The following is a 17,391-nucleotide window of genomic DNA, read 5'->3' on the forward strand; positions in this document are numbered from 1 at the left end:
TCTTATTTCTTTCCTGGATTGGAATTTTACTTACCTCACCTACAAGTTAGGTTACCTTCCCAAGTAACCAGGTTACCTTCAGGAACCACTAAGACAACAGTTTGAGGTTAATAACTGAAGATTTAGGAACAGAAACAAGGAACCTGGATGAATTTATGTTTTTCTATTGGAGTCTGTTATGCAGTTTGAAAGAGTCTTTTTCAGAGTTAAGAATTTGCACAGACAAATCAGATATTTTGATAGTTTTGTCTAGTATAAGTTGCCTGTAAAAACCCATAGCTAATAGCTAACAGCTATTAGCCAGCACTTGAAAAAAACCTCTTACAACTATTGCTAAGTCTTTCTGGACACGCCACCTAAACTTCACGTGCACAGTAAGGAAAGCATTGGTGGTTCAATGGTAGAATTCTCGCCTCCCACGCGGGAGACCCGGGTTCGATTCCCGGCCAATGCAGGAATTTCCTTTATAGTTTATCCCACAAAATTACACCGCACAGGCAAATACGGTCTTTTAGAGTTCTGGGTTGTTACTGCTCCAGTGCTTGGCATTCAGCAATCATTTAGTGAGTCTGACTTTGAAAGTGGGAGTGTCTGGGCGGGGCGGGGGGAAAGGGTTTGCGATTTGGACCTAAGACCACAGTTACTTTCAGCCTTTCCCTTGGAGGCCCCGCAGAACCCAAAAAGCTACCAGGTCACCGATGCCCGTGCTGGGCCTTGGGTTGGCCGCTGGGCCACGTGGCAGAGCGCGGCAGAGCGAGGATCGAGACACCAAAGTCCCGGGAGGACAATAGCCACGGGGCCCCGCAGACACCCCTGAGCATGAATAAAGGTGGAGGCTGGTGAGAAGGAACTCGTGTGGACCCGAGGGGAGCTGCTGTAAACGCGTAGGTTCACGTCATCAGCCGCCGCCACCTGCGCGCCTCCCGCGGGCGCGTGGCTGTTCCCGCGAGGATGCCGCGTGCCTGGCAGTGCGCCCCAACAGGTGTTAGCCCGAAAAGTAGACTTTTAATAAGGGAAAAAGAACTGAAGACTCTGGGAACGGTTGATCCGGGTTTGTTTTCTACCTCTTGGACGCTCCTTCAAAGGATTCCCATTTGAGGGCACTAAGTGCGTGACTGCGTTGGAGACTGCGGGTGATTCATTTTCATCTAAGAATAGTTTAAAATTTAAGTTTTTAAAATCTATTTTCAAACCAGCAACATTTCACTCTTTAAAAATAAATTTATTCATGTTCAAGGGTTTCCTTATTCTGATATTATTGTTGCATCCACACGACTCCTGAAACAACAATGCTATGGGCACCAGTGGCAATCACAACAAAGTTTACTACAATAAGAGGCAAAGCCAACCGATTGGGACCAACACTCTTGATAAGAGTGCGGCCTCGAACAGCCGGGGTACAGAGTTTTTAAAGCCGATCACATCATTTTATCATTACCTGGGAACAGAACAGAGAAACAGTTCCCAGATGAGTTAGAAACAGTTGCTGAATGAGGTGATTATTTTAGACTTTCTGCCTAAATTGCAACCAGTGGATCTCCTTGACCTTGCCTCTGATGCTCTTTTCTTTGAGCTTTTGTTTTCCTTCATTGGTAAAGCCTGATTTACAAGAGTATGAAGCGTGATTTACAAGTGTAAAGCAAGGCTGTTATCTCTTGACCTTCAGTGTCAGAACAGCTGTTACTTTTCAAGCTACGTTAGCCCTACACTACAATTTAACCCTTACATTATGTCTTTGTGCTACACTACAATTTAACCCTTACATTATGTCTTTGTACGTTTGTTGTAAACTGATGGTGATATTTTAAAGTCCTTTCTTGGCAATACTGTGTTGAAATCATCAGGATGGTTTTACTATTTTGTTTTAACTTGTCTGAGAATCTTTGTCTTTGTCCAATAAACATTGTAATGTGATACATAATTTCTTGTTTTTAAGATTTTTCTCTAAACAGGAATCAGGCCTAGGAGACTTGATTTTATTATAAAAAGGAAAATGATGCATTGCTTATGTGACAAGGCACACAGAAAGGGCTCATCAGGTACCAGGGATTGACCATGGATGATCAACTTCAAAACAACACCACGGTAAAACTACTAGACTTTAAAAATAAAGAAAACATCCTCAGGTGCTCTAGGCAAAACTATGAAATAAGTCACAAAAGCAACAGAATTAGATAAGCACTAACATAGAAAGCAAGGCAACAGTGGAGCAGCATTTTCAAGAAACTTCGGTAAAGAAGGGCAAATCACAGATATCCTATCCAGCCAACCTCCTTTTCAGTGCTCAAGGTATAGGAGAATGGCTCTTTTATGGCACTCTGGTGACCCTGTACTTCTCCACATGGGCCACATAGGCAAGGTTCAATGTTGTTTGACCCAAATCTTGGCTGAATATCCCCTTGGAACATGGAAAGATAGGCAGTCTTGTGAGGTGCTACTGTATGGCTATTTCTCACTGATCTCTTGTAGTAGGTTGCCTGTCCTGGGGCAAACTATAAGCAGGCAGTTTCACCTGTCCCTGGTTCTGGTGAGACCCGGAAATTTCCACCTTGCCTCCACCCCTCTAGGATGCAACTACAAGCTATCAAACTGCTTGACAGCAATATGGAATTAGCTCCTTCATGACAGAGTGAGCCACCACTTGTGTTTTCTTGTCATTTGATCCCTCCAGTATGGTGTCCTGCTATGGGATTATAGATGTGGGGAGCTGACAACATACTACACTTGCTTATGCTGTGTGTCTAAGTAGTAGCTACCTCAGTTCATTTAAGATTGTTGTCTCCTTACTGGTCAATTCTACAGAAGTGTGACAAACACAATCTACTACTGCCTAGGGACTGCTAGACTGCATGATAAATTTGGTGCTCAGTGCAGAGGCAGTAAAGTCCCAGTACTTTCTCAGTGAAAAGACAGAAGGGGGTGCATGGGGATATGAGAAGGCTCCCCAGGATGATCTCCCCTAAGTGGTAATTATGAAAAGCAGAGTAAGGACCTTTTGATAGTCCCCATATGTTGACAGACAATTGGAGGTTGAGCAGTGACAAGGAAGGATGCTAAATGGTGCTTTAGCTATTACTAAGTTTGTTGAGACTGAGTGGATAACCTCTTAAAACCAAAAGCAAGTAAACAGGCTGTGCTTACTTTAGTGGGACTGCTCCCCCGTGGCCCCCACTCCATCCCTCTCTACCCCTCACCCTTGACCTCAGGCAGTAAGAAGCCTCCTCACTGCTCCAATGGGCCTCACAGACTAGTCACACCTCCTCGCTCTCCCTGAGCTCTTTGTCAAGGAGATAAAATGGTCTCCAGGCTGCTGTGTAACCGGTCAAGTGCAAGTATTCAACTCCTTGGTCTGTGTTCCTATAAGACCGAGTGTGAATTCAACTGACAGAGTTTGGGTAAAACTTCTAAGAAAAAGAAAAAGAAATCACAGTTAAGAGTATGGCTTCCATACCAAATCAATGTACAGTTGTGCAAATGTTTAATGGAAATCAATGAGTTGCATGATTATACTATGAATGCTCTTAAAGTATTAATGGGGATTCTTCTGTCCAGGGCACTGTCATGTATTAAATAAAGTGCTAATGGGACAAACCCCCATTGCAGCAAATGTAGCAAATGGTGACATTTGACACCAGAGGATGGCTCAAAATTTAGCATGAGTAGCTAAACCCGCTGATGTCCAAAGTTTCACTGTATAAATAATGTCATACTGACTGGCAAGTCAAGAATTTTACTCTCAATGGCTCTGACTGCAGTGTTATCAGATCTCTGCCAGGAAGAGTGACTGATATACCCCACCAATTTTCAGTAGCTTGCTTGTCAAGTGAGGTTTCTTGGGACTATAGAGATAAGTCCTTCTGACAATACTTAATCCCTCTGGCAGCCAAAAGGAAAAACAGCAAAACAAAAAAACTGCTTTTTCGCACAAAGTAAGGAACTCTTTCTATACAGAAGCCACCACTGTAAAGCTAAACTTGTAAGTCCTAACAAAGTTTGGCCTGTTTGTTTTACGGTAAAAATTGTTCTTCCACTGTCTTCTGTCCTCCATACTTTTTGATGAAAAATCTGTAATATGGATAAAATTTGAAAAGTACAGAAAGAACATTAAAGCAATAATTTCCATTGCCCCCAAACTAAACTCTCCAAAATAAACAGTATTTAATTTATGGTGAGTATAATTTCAAAAGTGATGGAATTAGAGCACTTACTAGTAGTGTTTGGCCAGAGGACCAAAGAATTCCCAAATCTCATTCTGCCAATGACCTAGGTTCCCTGGTGGGTGTGGGGGTTCCTGAGGGAGATATGTATACAATGAAAAGCGGCAACATGTATATAATCACAATTTGTTATTGGTAGGGTTTATGCCCCAGTAGAGGGAATCCCAGTAAACTGGTCAATTCAAGGTCTTAGAAGATTTTCCTGCTAAGCACAAAACAACCTTAACCAAACTTCCCCAAATGAATCTGATGCTACAAGTCCTCTGAGAGGAGAGAGCCAGAAAAAAGACAAATAGATGCAGGGTTGGAGGCTCTCCTTGACACCAGCCAGGCGGCAGGTTTTGATGCTCAGATAGAAAAGGGGCAGCAGTAGCCACACCCCTTTGTATAATATTTTAATATAGTGTGTCCTCAACCATCAGACAAGGAAGCTCAGGGGTGCCTGGGTGGCTCAGTCGGTTGAGTGTCCGGCTTCGGCCAGGTCATGATCTCGTGGTTCATGATCTAGCAGTTTGTGGGTTCGAACCCCACGTCAGGCTCTGTGCTGACAGCTCAGAGCCTGGAGCCTGCTTTGGATTCTGTATCTCCCTCTTTCTCTCCCCTCCCCTGCTCATGCTGTCTCTCTCTGTCTCTCAAAAATAAATAAACGTTAAAAAAGTTAAAAAAAAAAAAAAAAAGGAAGCTCAGTATGTATCCTAATACATGAAGAATCAGAGTATTTGCTCCCCCATTGGGTATTAAGGGTTGGGAAAGAGGGAAAAGCAGACAATTTTCCTTTTCCATATGAACCTTCCCTTTACTTTTCTGATGTCATTCCAATAAGAGAGATATATTAGGTAAGGCCTTCAAAAGGCCATTTTCCCCCTATGGTCACTCCTGTATATCATGCTGGGTCAGGAAACGGGCAACCACTGGCTCAGGTATGTCATTTTACTATAGCATAGTCTTCTAAAGTATGTGAGAGCATGGTATAAATTCAGTTGATCTCAGGACTACACTAAGAGATCACAACACCTTCCCATTTTACCTCCTTTTTTGAATTATAAATAGCTGCATTATGGTATGTATTACCACCTAGTTGAACATAACTCATCAGGTAATGTTATACAGTGCGCAATACATGACCAGTATAGGCCAACTATATCAATGTGAATAATGTAAGATGTGTAATTTTATTATTAAATCTTATTAATCTTTTTATTATAATTTATATTAACTTATTATTATCATTAAATTTCCTTTAGAGAAATAAAAATATAGAAAAATTACTGATCCAATAAAGCAATTTCCCTCCACTAATGTCCTCATAAAACAGATAAAATGGGGGTGCCTGGTTGGCTCAGTTGGAGGAGCAAGAGACTCTTGATCTCAGGATCATCAGTTTGAGCCCACATTTGGGTGTACAAATTACTAAAAATAACAAAATAGACTTTAAAAAATAAGTAAATAAAGATAAAATAAGTCTTATCTTCCTTCAAAAAAATAAAGTGGCCATCAAAATGAAAATTAAATTATTGAAACAACTCTCTGATTTTTAAAAATCTGTTCTGCTTCCAACCACTTTTAGGTCTTCACAAGTTGAAGTGCTCATTTATGTCTGCCAACACTTCCAAAGATGGATTTAGGGACCCTCCTGTGCACAACTTTTCCAAAGTTCCTAAAGATGAAATGTGCCCATGAAACTATCCAAGCAACAGCTCCATACCCACAGAATTTAGAACTGGTGAGACCACGGTAAGCAAAAAGGCAGACTTACATTTTTACTGCGACTAATCTTACCTGGAAGAAAAGGTAAATACCAGAACAGATCAATTTGAGATTCAATTCAAGATACCTGAAATACTCCCGATTCAAATACTTCCAGTTTGTCTCTTGTGGACTTAAAGCCCATGGGGGAAATTGACTATGAAGAGGTTGCTTGATGGTAAGTAAAGTTTGAAATTATGTCTAAGAGATTGATAATTTCTAGTGTTAATTTTAAACGTGGGGGGGGGGGAATGAAGCGTCATACAGGTGGGGGCTTATAATTGGTGCTTATAGGTTCGTGGGTAGTGTCATTGATAGTTTGAAATTCACACTCCATTTCACCTAGTAGTTCTGCTTTCTGGCATGTATCCTCAATGAACAGTTAACTCCATTTTCCCGCCAATTTGGGGGAAAATCACAGCAAAACTCACTGCTCCCGGTGAGGGGGGGGGAAGCCCAGTAAGAAGAACCCCATTCCCTGACCGGGAATCGAACCCGGGCCGCGGCGGTGAAAGCGCCGAATCCTAGCCACTAGACCACCAGGGAGCTGCCAGCAGGTTCTTTTTAAGAAACACAAGTACTCTCCGCGTTAAGCGGTGGCTATTTCCCGTCTGCTCGCTCTGGGTGACTCGCGCCCTCTCAGCAATTCTCCCCTAAGGCCGTTCCCTCTATAAAAGGTGCCCCACAACAAAGACCTTACACTGTGCGGGACAGCGGTCGCGCCCCGGGGCCCCGCCAGGTCCAGAAGTCGCCCCGTCCCGGTCGCACCCGTGGCCGCGTGTGGACACAAGGTCGCCGCGAAGAGGCGGGAGGGGAGGCGCCCGGACTGAGACCCCGCAGTCCCCAACATCCCCCCAAAGTTTGGGACGCAGCGACAGAGGCGGCGCGGACCGAGACGGCTTTCGAGGCAGGCTCGGCGGCCCTGGACTGGACTTGCCCCCCCCCCCCCCCCCCCCCCGCCCCCAGCCCGCCGCGCCTGCGCTTTCCACCTACTTCGGCTGCTGCTCTGCACGCTCAGGGCCCACACAGAGTTGTCTTCGACGCCGGCCTTCCCCTCGCGCCACATGCCCGCTTTGTCCGAAAATCCTGCTGCTGCTTTTGTTAATTTTCGTCTCGGAGCCACACAACCGGCTTGCTGATTCGGGCAAACGACTCTCCCGACACAGGCGGGGAGAATGACGCCACTCGCGACCCCCGCTCCACTAGGACTTCGGGGTTTGGGGCCTTTACCCTCAGGACCCGGGGCTGGGCCGCCGTTGAGACTTTCTGTCTCAACTAGCCTCTTCCGGGCCCGGCCTCCAGGGTCAGGAGCAAGGCCGGGGCCCCTCGGCGCGCCGCGCCCTCTCCCTCCTTCTGCCGCGCCCCGCACCCTTGCGTGCGGCCTGCGGATGAGCCCCCCGACGGCGGCGTCGATTCAGTGTGTCCGGCGCGGGCGTCGCGCAGCTGCGCGGTGCACGCGGAGGCACGCGGCGAACTTGCGACCCCGCCCTCGCTGCCCTCGCGGCCCCGCGGGCGTCACCCGCGGGCCGTAACGTTCCGGCCCGGCTGAGCTGCCCTGACGCCCCGGAGGGAGGGACCCGGAGGAGAAGGGCAGCCTCCCCTTTCAGCCCTGTCCAGTGTTAGGCTCCCGAACCGTCGTGGAGGAGACAGAAACCGAGAGGTGGAAACAGAGCCCAGGGGAGGGAGGAACTCCACGCGACTTTCCTCCTCTGCAAACAGCCCGAAGATGAAATCGGCGTCCCGTAGCTGGTGAAGGTGAGTTCCGTCGGGGGGGGGGGGGGGGGGGGGGAGGGGGAGAGGAGCCAAAGCCTTGGCCGGGCTCCCAGTGAGTTCCTTTTGGCCCTTGAACGTCTGTCCCTGGGTTTCTTGTGGATTCCAAGGATGCACCTGGCAGGTTTATTTTTAAAGCACGTACTTTAAGATTATTTTAAAATCTTTTGGCGAAGGAAGCAGTGTCTGATGAGTTTTGGATGAGGACTTTCAGGTGTGGGGAAAACTAGCGAAAGCAACTGTGGTTGAGAATCTCACACACCCAGGAACGGCACTTCAGCCAGGTAAGTGTGTCTCTTAGGTTCTGCCCATTTTATTTTAAATGCACTGTTGGTCGAATTTCAGATGAATTTAGGACTTTCATGATAAATATTTTAATGTTAGTAGTTTTTAATTTAAATACACATTTTTAAAGTTACATAAAAAACCCATGAAGCCCGCCATTTTTACAAAAATGAGAAAGAAAGACGATGTATATAAATGAGAAAGCCTCAGAGAAATGAGGCCTTTAAGTATTGGTTGTTTCCACTAAAGTTTTTTTGTTGTTTGTTTTAGTGGAAAGTTCCTCTTTCCTCAAATCTGACAATTACTACCATACCCCAAATTCCTCTTTCTACAAAATCTGACAATCACTGCAAGACCCAAAATTCACCTTTCTAGTTCCAACCTACTCTTCCCTACACCTTTCCTCAGCATCCCCCTCATCTTTTCTAACACAATAAAAGTCAATTCCAAAGTCAGCCTTCAACTTTAACCAACTTTAAAGTTTAACCAACTTTGGGGTGCCTGGGTGGCGCAGTCGGTTAAGCGTCCGACTTCAGCCAGGTCACGATCTCGCGGTCCCGCGGTCCGTGAGTTCGAGCCCCGCGTCAGGCTCTGGGCTGATGGCTTGGAGCCTGGAGCCTGTAGCCTGTTTCCGATTCTGTGTCTCCCTCTCTCTCTGCCCCTCCCCCGTTCATGCTCTGTCTCTCTCTGTCCCAAAAATAAATAAACGTTGAAAAAAAAAAAAATTTTAAAAAAAAAGTTTAACCAACTTTAACACTCAACTATCAGTCCAGTAAGTTAGAGGCCTTCCCTGGGACTTTATCTCCCTACAAAGAACAGAAAATTGCAAACCATTGTATTCGTGGTCATAAATAATAGTCATTGGCCTGGAAAATGAACTTTTTTCGCCCCAAGAAAAATCTATATTCATGGTTAAGTGTTACAGACATTTTTTTTTTCCATCAGCTCTAAAGGTAACTGGAGATTTCTTTTTCCTGGGGGCTGTAATAGAGGATCTTTGGCTAAGGGATCAGCCACAATCTGTAAGGGCATATGTCCTACAATGAAAGGAGACAACTTAAGCAGCCACAGATCTTAATTTGCGTGGTGGCCACTTTGGTATGTATACATTTCAAAATTTATTGAGCTGTGTGAAGTCAAACCTGGAAGACTTTAAGACTTACTATTAAGCTGTTTATTACTATAAACAAGATAGTATGGGAGTGGCAGAAGGACACATTATATATAGAAATGGAACTGAATTGAAACACCTAAAATAGACCCACCCTAAAACAGACCCACCCTCTCTGGCCAAATTATTTTCCAAGAACAGATACTAAAGCAATTCAGTGGGGAAAGGAGGATCATTCCGACAAATAGTACTGAAACAACTAGAGATCTACATAGTGAAAAACCCTGCATTCCCTACCTCCCAGTATGCACAAAAACTAATTTAAATTGGATCATAGACCAAAACATACACACTAAACTGTAAAGTTTTAGAAGAAAGTACATGAGAATCTCCTTATGACCTGGTGGTAAGCAAAGATTTCCTAAATATTACACAAAAAGATAAGTAAAAAAGAAAAATGACAAATTAGACTTTAATAGTATTGAGTATTAAAATGATAAATTAGACTTTTAAAATATTAAAGTAATATTAGACTAGAGGCTCCTAGGTGGCTCAGTCGATTAAGTGACCTACTCTTGATGTTGGCTCAGGTCATGATCTCACAGTTCATAAGATCAAGCCCTGCATCTGGTTCTGTGCTGACAGAGTAGAGCCTGCTTGGTATTCTCTCTCTCTCTACCCCCCACCCACTCTCTCCTTCTCTAAAAATAGATAAACTTTAAAAATAAACTAACATTAGTCTAATTAAATATTAAATCAGACTTTAACATTAATATTAAAATATTGAATATTAAATTATAAAATAATTAAAATAATAATGTCTTCTCATTAAAAGATAACCATTAAGTGAAAATAAATCGCAGACTAGGAAAAAGTATTCACAAAACATATCTGACAAAGACCCTGTTCCAGAATATAAAATGACCTCCTATAATCAATATTAAAAGCTGGAGCACCCATTTTTAAAAATGGGCAAAAGCTTAAATAGACACTTCAGAGAGGAAGATATACTAATGGCGAGGAGCATATTAAAGAGTACTCAATATCATTAATTGCCAGGGAAATATATATTAAAACTTCATTGAGATACTTCACCCAGTAGCATGGCTAAAATTATAAAGTCTGAAAACATCCAATCTTGGTGAAGATTTTTAGTGGGAATATGTCATAACCATTTTGGTTTGACAGTTTCTTATACATTTCAACATAAATTTACATAAATATCCCTTTATTCATGTAAATTCTTCACCTAGATATTCTTCCAAGGGAATTGAAAACATATGTCCATACCAAAAAAAAAAAAAATGTATCAAGAATGTTCATAGTGTTTTTTGTTCACAAGAATCCAAACTAGAAACCACTCAAATGTCCATTATCAGGAACTGGTAAACAAATCATAGTATACTCATATAGTGGAACACTATTCAGCAATAAAAAGGCATGAACTTTTGATATAAAAAACAGACAGAGGCGCTTGGGTGGCTCAGTTGGTTAAGTGTCTGACTTCAGCTCAGGTCATGATCTCAGGGCTCATGGGTTTGAGCCCTGTATCAGGCCCTGTGCTGACAACTCAGAGCCTGGAGCCTGCTGCAGATTCTGTGTCCCTCTCTTGCTCTGCCCCTCCCCCGATCATGCTCTGTCTCTCTCAAGAATAAACATTAAAAAAAAAAATTTCACAGACATCATGCAGAACACAGCAGCATGAGTACTCCATGATTTAATTAAGGTGAAAAATATCAGAATGATGATTTTTGAAAATAGTGCAGAGGATAATGACAATGAGGATGATGATTCTACTAGATAATGACATTATTGATTGAGTAGCTGCTAAATCCAGTCACAGCCAACAATGACAGAATGAAGTAGATTACTCTTATTAGCCCCATTTTACAGCAGAAAGAATTCAGGCACATAAAGTTTAAGTTACTTTACTTAAGCTTTTCCAAGGCCACACAAGGGCTGAATCAGATTTACAAACCAGTGTCTGTGCTCTTAAGCACAGATTGATCAGATCTTTCTTCTCGGCTTTAGGTATTTCTGGTTTTCTCAGATGTAGGGAGAAGAGAGAAGGAAAGAGAGGCAAAAGAAGGAATAAGGGATAGAAACACAAAGATATGTAGTCAGTGAAGAGCAGAGCAGGAAACTATTATGAATATTTTTACATCAAAGGTTATAAAAATTTCTGGGAGGTTGGTGATCTGCAAACAAGCCAAAGATTCTTAAGCCAAAGTGATTAAATGTTGGGCTGAGGTCAGGAAATGAATCATAGATTCTAGAGCTGAAAACTAAAATATTAAAGCATCTAGGAGAAAATGTAGGAAAATATATTCACAGTCTTGGGTAGGAGAGATGTCTTAGAGTAAGATACCTTAACAGTAAAAGAAAAATAAAGAAATTAAATTTCATCAAAATTAAAAGCTTCTGCTCATCAAAAATCACCACTAGAAAGTAAAAAGGCAAGGCCTTTCTCTTTCCGCCATCTTGGAACCTTTGGAGGCCTGCTGGGAACAGGACTCCTGAAATGACAAATATGTCGGGAAGACTGTGGTCCAAAAGCCATTTTTGCTGGCTATAAGCAGGGTCTCCAGAACCAGAGGGAGCATACAGCTCTTCTTAAAACTGAAGGTGTTTATGCTCAGAATGAAACTGAATTCTATCTAGGCAAGAGATGTGCTTATATGTACAAAGCAAAGAACAACACAGTGACTCCTGGTGGCAAACTGAATAAAACCAGAGCAATCTGGGGAAAAGTAACTTGTGCTCATGGAAACAATGGCATGGTTCGTGCCAAATTCCTAAGCAACCTTCCTGCTAAAGCCATTGGCCACAGAATCCGTGTGATACTGTACCCCTCAAGTATTTAAACTAACTGAAAAGTAAATAAATAAAGGTGTAGATTTGTAAAAAATAAAAAATGAAAGAAAGAAAGAAAGAAAGAAACAAAGAAAGAAAGAAACAAAGAAAGAAAGAAAAGAAAGAAAGAGAAAGAAAGTAAAGAGGCAATCCACAGAGTGGGAGAAGATGTTTGCAATATTCTTCTCTGAACACGACTCAGATATTGAATGGGTAGAGAACTTCTAGAAATCAATAATAAAAGCCAAAACATTTAAAAATTAGCAAAACACCAGAATAGTCTTTCTTCACAATATGGACCATAATTTCTAAATAGGCAAAAGAGATAAGAATCTTGTGGCGCCTGGGTGGCTCAGTCAGTTAAGCATCTGACTCTTGGTTTCAGCTCAGGTCACAGTCTCACAGTTCATGGGATTGAGCCCTGCCTCAGGCTCTGCACTGACAGTTGGGGAGCCTGCTTGGGATCCTCTCTCTCCCTGTCTCTCTGCCCCTCCCCAGTGCGCTCTCTCTCTCTCAAAATAAATAAATAATAAAAACGTTTAAAAAAGAAGCCAATATCATTATGTATTAGGGAAGCACAAATTAAAACCACAGTGAGATCCTCACAAGAGTATGCACTCACAAGAATTAGTAAACTTTTAAAATGGGAGAACATCAACCGCTGACAATGTACAGTAACTATATCTTGTTGCTGTTGAAAAAGTAAAATCTCACAGTCATTCCGGAAAACTGGCAGTTTTTAATAAAGTTGAATTTACATCTATCCCATGACCCAGCAATATCACTATGAAATATATACTCAGAAAATGAATGCACAAGTATATGTATAACAGCTTTGTTCACAATAGCCAAAACTAGAAATTATCCAAGTATCCATCAATGGCAGTATGGTCACACAGGAATAACACTCATCAAGAACACCATAATAATATATTCAATAGCATGTATAGATCTCAAAAAATGTTATTATCCTGCATGAAAACAAAAAAAATAGACACACAAAAAAAGTATATTGTGTGAATTTTAAAAATAGTCAACACAAAACTACAGAAATCAGAACCAGAACCGTTTATATCTACTTAATTTTGTTTTTGTTGAACCATTTAAAAAAATTTTTTAACGTTTATTTATTGTTGAGAGACAGAGCATTAGCAGGGGAGGGGCAGAAAGAGAGATACGCAGAATCTGAAGCAGGCTCCAGGCTCTGAGCTGTCAGCACAGAGCCCAACACGGGGCTCAAACTCACAAACCATGAGATCATGACCTGAGCCGAAGTTGGACACTTAACCAACTGAGCAACCCAGGTGCCCCATTTTGCTGAACCATTTTAAAGTTAAGTTATATATATATATATATATATATATATATATATATATATATATATATATGTGTATATAGGGTGCCTGGGTGGTGCAGTCGGTTAAGCGTCCGACTTCAGCCAGGTCACGATCTCGCCGTCCGTGAGTTCGAGCCCCGCGTCAGGCTCTGGGCTGATGGCTCAGAGCCTGGAGCCTGTTTCCGATTCTGTGTCTCCCTCTCTCTCTGCCCCTCCCCCGTTCATGCTCTGTCTCTCTCTGTCCCAAAAATAAATAAACGTTGAAAAAAAAAATTAAAAAAAAAATTAAGTTACATCATGATCTTTGAACCTAAATATTTCAGTATGCAAATTACTTCATTGACTCCGATATTTCTTTTTTTTTTTTAATATATGAAATTTATTGACAGATTGGTTTCCATACAACACCCAGTGCTCATCCCAAAAGGTGCCCTCCTCAATACCCATTACCCACCCTCTCCTCCCTCCCACCCCCCATCAACCCTCAGTTTGTTCTCAGTTTTTAACAGTCTCTTATGCTTTGGCTCTCTCCCACTCTAACCTCTTTTTTTTTTTTTTTCCTTCCCCTCCCCCATGGGTTCCTGTTAAGTTTCTCAGGATCCACATAAGAGTGAAACCATATGGTATCTGTCTTTCTCTGTATGGCTTATTTCACTTAGCATCACACTCTCCAGTTCCATCCACGTTGCTACAAAAGGCCATATTTCATTTTTTCTCATTGCCACGTAGTATTCCATTGTGTATATAAACCACATTTTCTTTATCCATTCATCAGTTGATGGACATTTAGGCTCTTTCCATAATTTGGCTATTGTTGAGAGTGCTGCTATGAACATTGGGGTACAAGTGGCCCTATGCATCAGTACTCCTGTATCCCTTGGATAAATTCCTAGCAGTGCTATTGCTGGGTCATAGGGTAGGTCTGTTTTTAATTTTCTGAGGAACCTCCACACTGCTTTCCAGAGCGGCTGCACCACTTTGCATTCCCACCAACAGTGCAAGAGGGTTCCCGTTTCTCCACATCCTCTCCAGCATCTATAGTCTCCTGATTTGTTCATTTTGGCCACTCTGACTGGCGTGAGGTGATACCTGAGTGTGGTTTTGATTTGTATTTGACTCCGATATTTCTTAATCCAGTCTTTCAGTCCACTTGAGTGGGGTCAGCAAACTTTTTTGTAAAGTGCCTGATAGTAAATATTTTAGGCTTTGCTGACCATATGGTCTCTTTTGCAATTGCTCAACTCTACCGTTGTAACACAAAAGCAGCCACAGATAATACATAAATGAGTAAGTATAGTCGTATTCCAATAAAACTTTGTTTACTAAACAAGTTCTGAATGGGATTTGGCCAGCAGGCCATAGTTTAATGACCCCTGCACAAAGATCACAGTTGTTTTTCATGCTCAGAGTATCACAGCTCATGCCAGTGGGAATTCCTTCAAGCTGGCTATGTCTTTTGTTGTGTTTTTTTAAGATCATAATAGATTGTTAGTGAATCACTGGTTTCTGATCCAAGCTTTCCCATGCTTACCCTGTAATTCCCCAACACCATTCCTGGAAGAGGTAATTTCTTTAAGAAATTTTGATTCATTTTTGTAGGGAATGGTATTAAAGATAAAAACCTGGACACTATTAATAACCATGGAACTGTGGGTGATTTGCTTTTAAATCAATTCAGTTCTAAAGTAAATTGTAACTGAATGTATATATTTTACATATAGAAAATGTTCATTTAAAAATAATCGTGATTTGGGGCACCTGGCTGTTTCAGTTGGTGGAGCATCTGACTCTGATCTGGGGTTCGTAAGTTCAAGCTCCACATTGGGTATAGAGATAAAACCTTTAAAAATAACAATGATTATGCCTGTTTTGGGCCTTGTAATTCTTCTCGCTGGGACTCAAAATCTTGATTGCCATTTAACAAAGTTGCTTATCTAACTTGTGGCTAAGATGTAAATAAAGTCCTTTCAAAACAACAAAAAGAAATCAGAAAGATTTGCTTAAGTGAAGGGAAAGTAGGTGGGGATCTTTTGGAAAGGGCTGTGCTGATGTTTCTGGGCTGAGGGAAATTTTGTATAGCTCTTATCTAGGTGTGGATGTGTTTACATCAAAAATACTAAAGGACACACACACCAATTGCCAGCAGGTTTGCGCTGCGCAGTGATCCGCATAACGGCTAGTGCTCTGCCTTGTGGCCGCAGCAACCTGGGCTGCAGTCCCAGTCACGGTAGTGTCAGGCGTTTGTCAAAATTCATTGGGCTGTGCGTTTAAGATTTGTGCGTTTTATTCTTTGTGAATTGTACTTCAATATGTACTATTAGCATAAAAATTGGGTGGGGAATGCCGAGAATGGCATTGAATCTAGGTTTTGTTTATTAGATTTTATTGTAAAATACCTTATCGAATACAAACTGATAAAAAGCTCATTTGTCACAGTGTCTAAAAAGGCCCCATCAACATTTGAAATATTTTAACCAGAAAAACTGTTATGACTACACCGTTACATAAGCGGACGCTACCAACCGCGCTTTACCTTTTGGGATAGTTCTGCGCAAGCTCAGATATGGGGCATGGTTCTGGAAAACCGAATACCCGACCGCCCTTTCTCCTGCCTGCAAAGTGCTGGAGAGCCACAGCAAACCCCGATCTTAGGCCACAAATAGTGGTGAGGGAATTAAAAGAGAGGCTGGAAGATGTACCAAATTTTGTCAAGGAAAAAAAGGGACACCACATAATGCCGTGACTCGGATTCGAACCGAGGTTGCTGCGGCCACAACGCAGAGTACTAACCACTATACGATCACGGCGCGCCATAAACCTGTGCCTTCTGAAGTGAAATAAAAAATTCTCATGTCTCAGGATCTGGCCAGTGCATCTCCACAGGTCTCTTGGGGGGGGGGTCTCCTTGTGTTCCACAACGCCTCGCCTGCTTCTTTCCCTTCTCCTAAAATTTCCTTTTTGGCCCCGACCCGTTTCCTGCTCCCTCCCCCTGACCCCATCGGCCCCACTAAAGTTGGAACACAGTTGATTTGAGCGCTTGGAGCTCCAGCGGCACAGATGGTGCACTGTAGGCCCCTCCATTGCCCAGCCCATGGGATGTTGCAGGCTTCGAAATCAATTGACCAAACTAAAACCTTTTGAAAAGAATTTCCCCTTTTTAAAAACACTTCTATTTCTGCTCTCAGAGTTCCTCAAAGGACGAAAAGCTTAAAGGCGACAATGTATGGGAATAAACGATGACCAAATGAGAAAAGCAAAAGGCTATTTATACGCCTTGCAAGGGCGTCAGCCATGGTCACTTGCGTTTTAAAAGAAACGAAGGCAGCGGGAGCAGTGGGAAAGGTTTATAGTAGAACGGGGGAGACTTAAGGTGTGCCATCTTTGGAAGCTGTTGACGTGGAAAACTAGGCGGTTAACTAGAAGCTGAACATCCTGAATAACTGGATATTCAGACTCTCCAATGCATTATTAATTCAACAAGTCCTAATTGAGTGTCCTGGGCATTCAGCTTCCCTTGGGATTCGCTCGACTCAGGCTGGGGGTAGAAGAATAGAGGAGGGGTCGCAGTCCCGGGGGTCTCTGGAGGTTCTGGATTTTGTGATTGGTGAGGGGACAGGGCGGGGCTAAGCCATTTGGGTGTGCTAGTTTCAGAATCACTCAATGTACCGGTTTCAAACATGACGAACGACTCGATTTTTCACTCTAATCTTCAGTTTTTCGAGGCTTTGGAGCCTGCCCAATCTCTTGAGTAAGAGATCACTCTATTTTAATGACACCAAAGTGTAGTGTCTCTGTGGCGCAATCAGTTAGCGCTTTCAGCTGTTAACCAGGAGGTTGGTGGTTCAAGCCCACCCAGGGTCCGTAATGGATATTTTTACAGCAGCAATTTGGTTCTCTCAGATTCACTCTGGCAAAGGACAAGATACTTGCTTTCCCTTCCTTTCAAGTGACATAATGGCCCCTTCCCGCGCTTCCATGACCTCCCAGAAAATCTGCCTGGAAGAGACACTGCATTTCTAAAAACAGGGAACAAGAGAGGCCTGATGCAATCTCTCCTCAAGAGGGTGTGTTCT

The 17,391-nt window shown here is 42.6% G+C and overlaps 2 protein-coding genes, 3 non-coding genes and 1 pseudogene across 9 annotated transcripts in view; 3 read left to right on the forward strand and 3 right to left on the reverse strand.

The window, feature by feature from the left end:
• Positions 1–7,353, reverse strand: part of FCGR1A (Fc gamma receptor Ia) — a 29,538-nt gene extending 22,185 nt beyond the window's left edge. The window contains 1 exon segment of the mRNA XM_047848011.1: positions 6,957–7,353. Coding sequence (XP_047703967.1) covers positions 6,957–7,029 — 73 coding nt within the window. The 5' untranslated portion in view covers positions 7,030–7,353.
• Positions 384–454, forward strand: TRNAG-CCC (transfer RNA glycine (anticodon CCC)). The gene has a single exon. It is a non-coding gene; the product is annotated as a tRNA-Gly (tRNA).
• TRNAE-UUC (transfer RNA glutamic acid (anticodon UUC)) lies at positions 6,438–6,509 on the reverse strand. Its single transcript has one exon. It is a non-coding gene; the product is annotated as a tRNA-Glu (tRNA).
• A 147-nt stretch (positions 7,354–7,500) lies between the features above and the next one.
• The window catches only part of LOC125159528 (myomegalin-like), a 50,063-nt gene continuing 40,172 nt past the window's right edge, over positions 7,501–17,391 (forward strand). For 2 of the 5 annotated variants that reach the window (XM_047848012.1, XM_047848013.1), the window contains exon 1: positions 7,504–7,718. The gene's annotated coding sequence lies outside the window, so the exon portion shown is untranslated. Of the gene's footprint in view, positions 7,719–17,391 lie in introns of all 5 variants that reach the window. The other 3 variants (XM_047848016.1, XM_047848014.1, XM_047848015.1) reach the window with 3 other exon arrangements.
• On the forward strand, positions 11,651–12,037 carry LOC125159539 (60S ribosomal protein L35a-like; annotated as a pseudogene).
• On the reverse strand, positions 16,054–16,125 carry TRNAH-GUG (transfer RNA histidin (anticodon GUG)). The gene has a single exon. It is a non-coding gene; the product is annotated as a tRNA-His (tRNA).

The sequence above is a fragment of the Prionailurus viverrinus genome, unplaced genomic scaffold (assembly GCF_022837055.1).
Source record: "Prionailurus viverrinus isolate Anna unplaced genomic scaffold, UM_Priviv_1.0 scaffold_50, whole genome shotgun sequence".
NCBI lineage: Eukaryota > Metazoa > Chordata > Mammalia > Carnivora > Felidae > Prionailurus > Prionailurus viverrinus.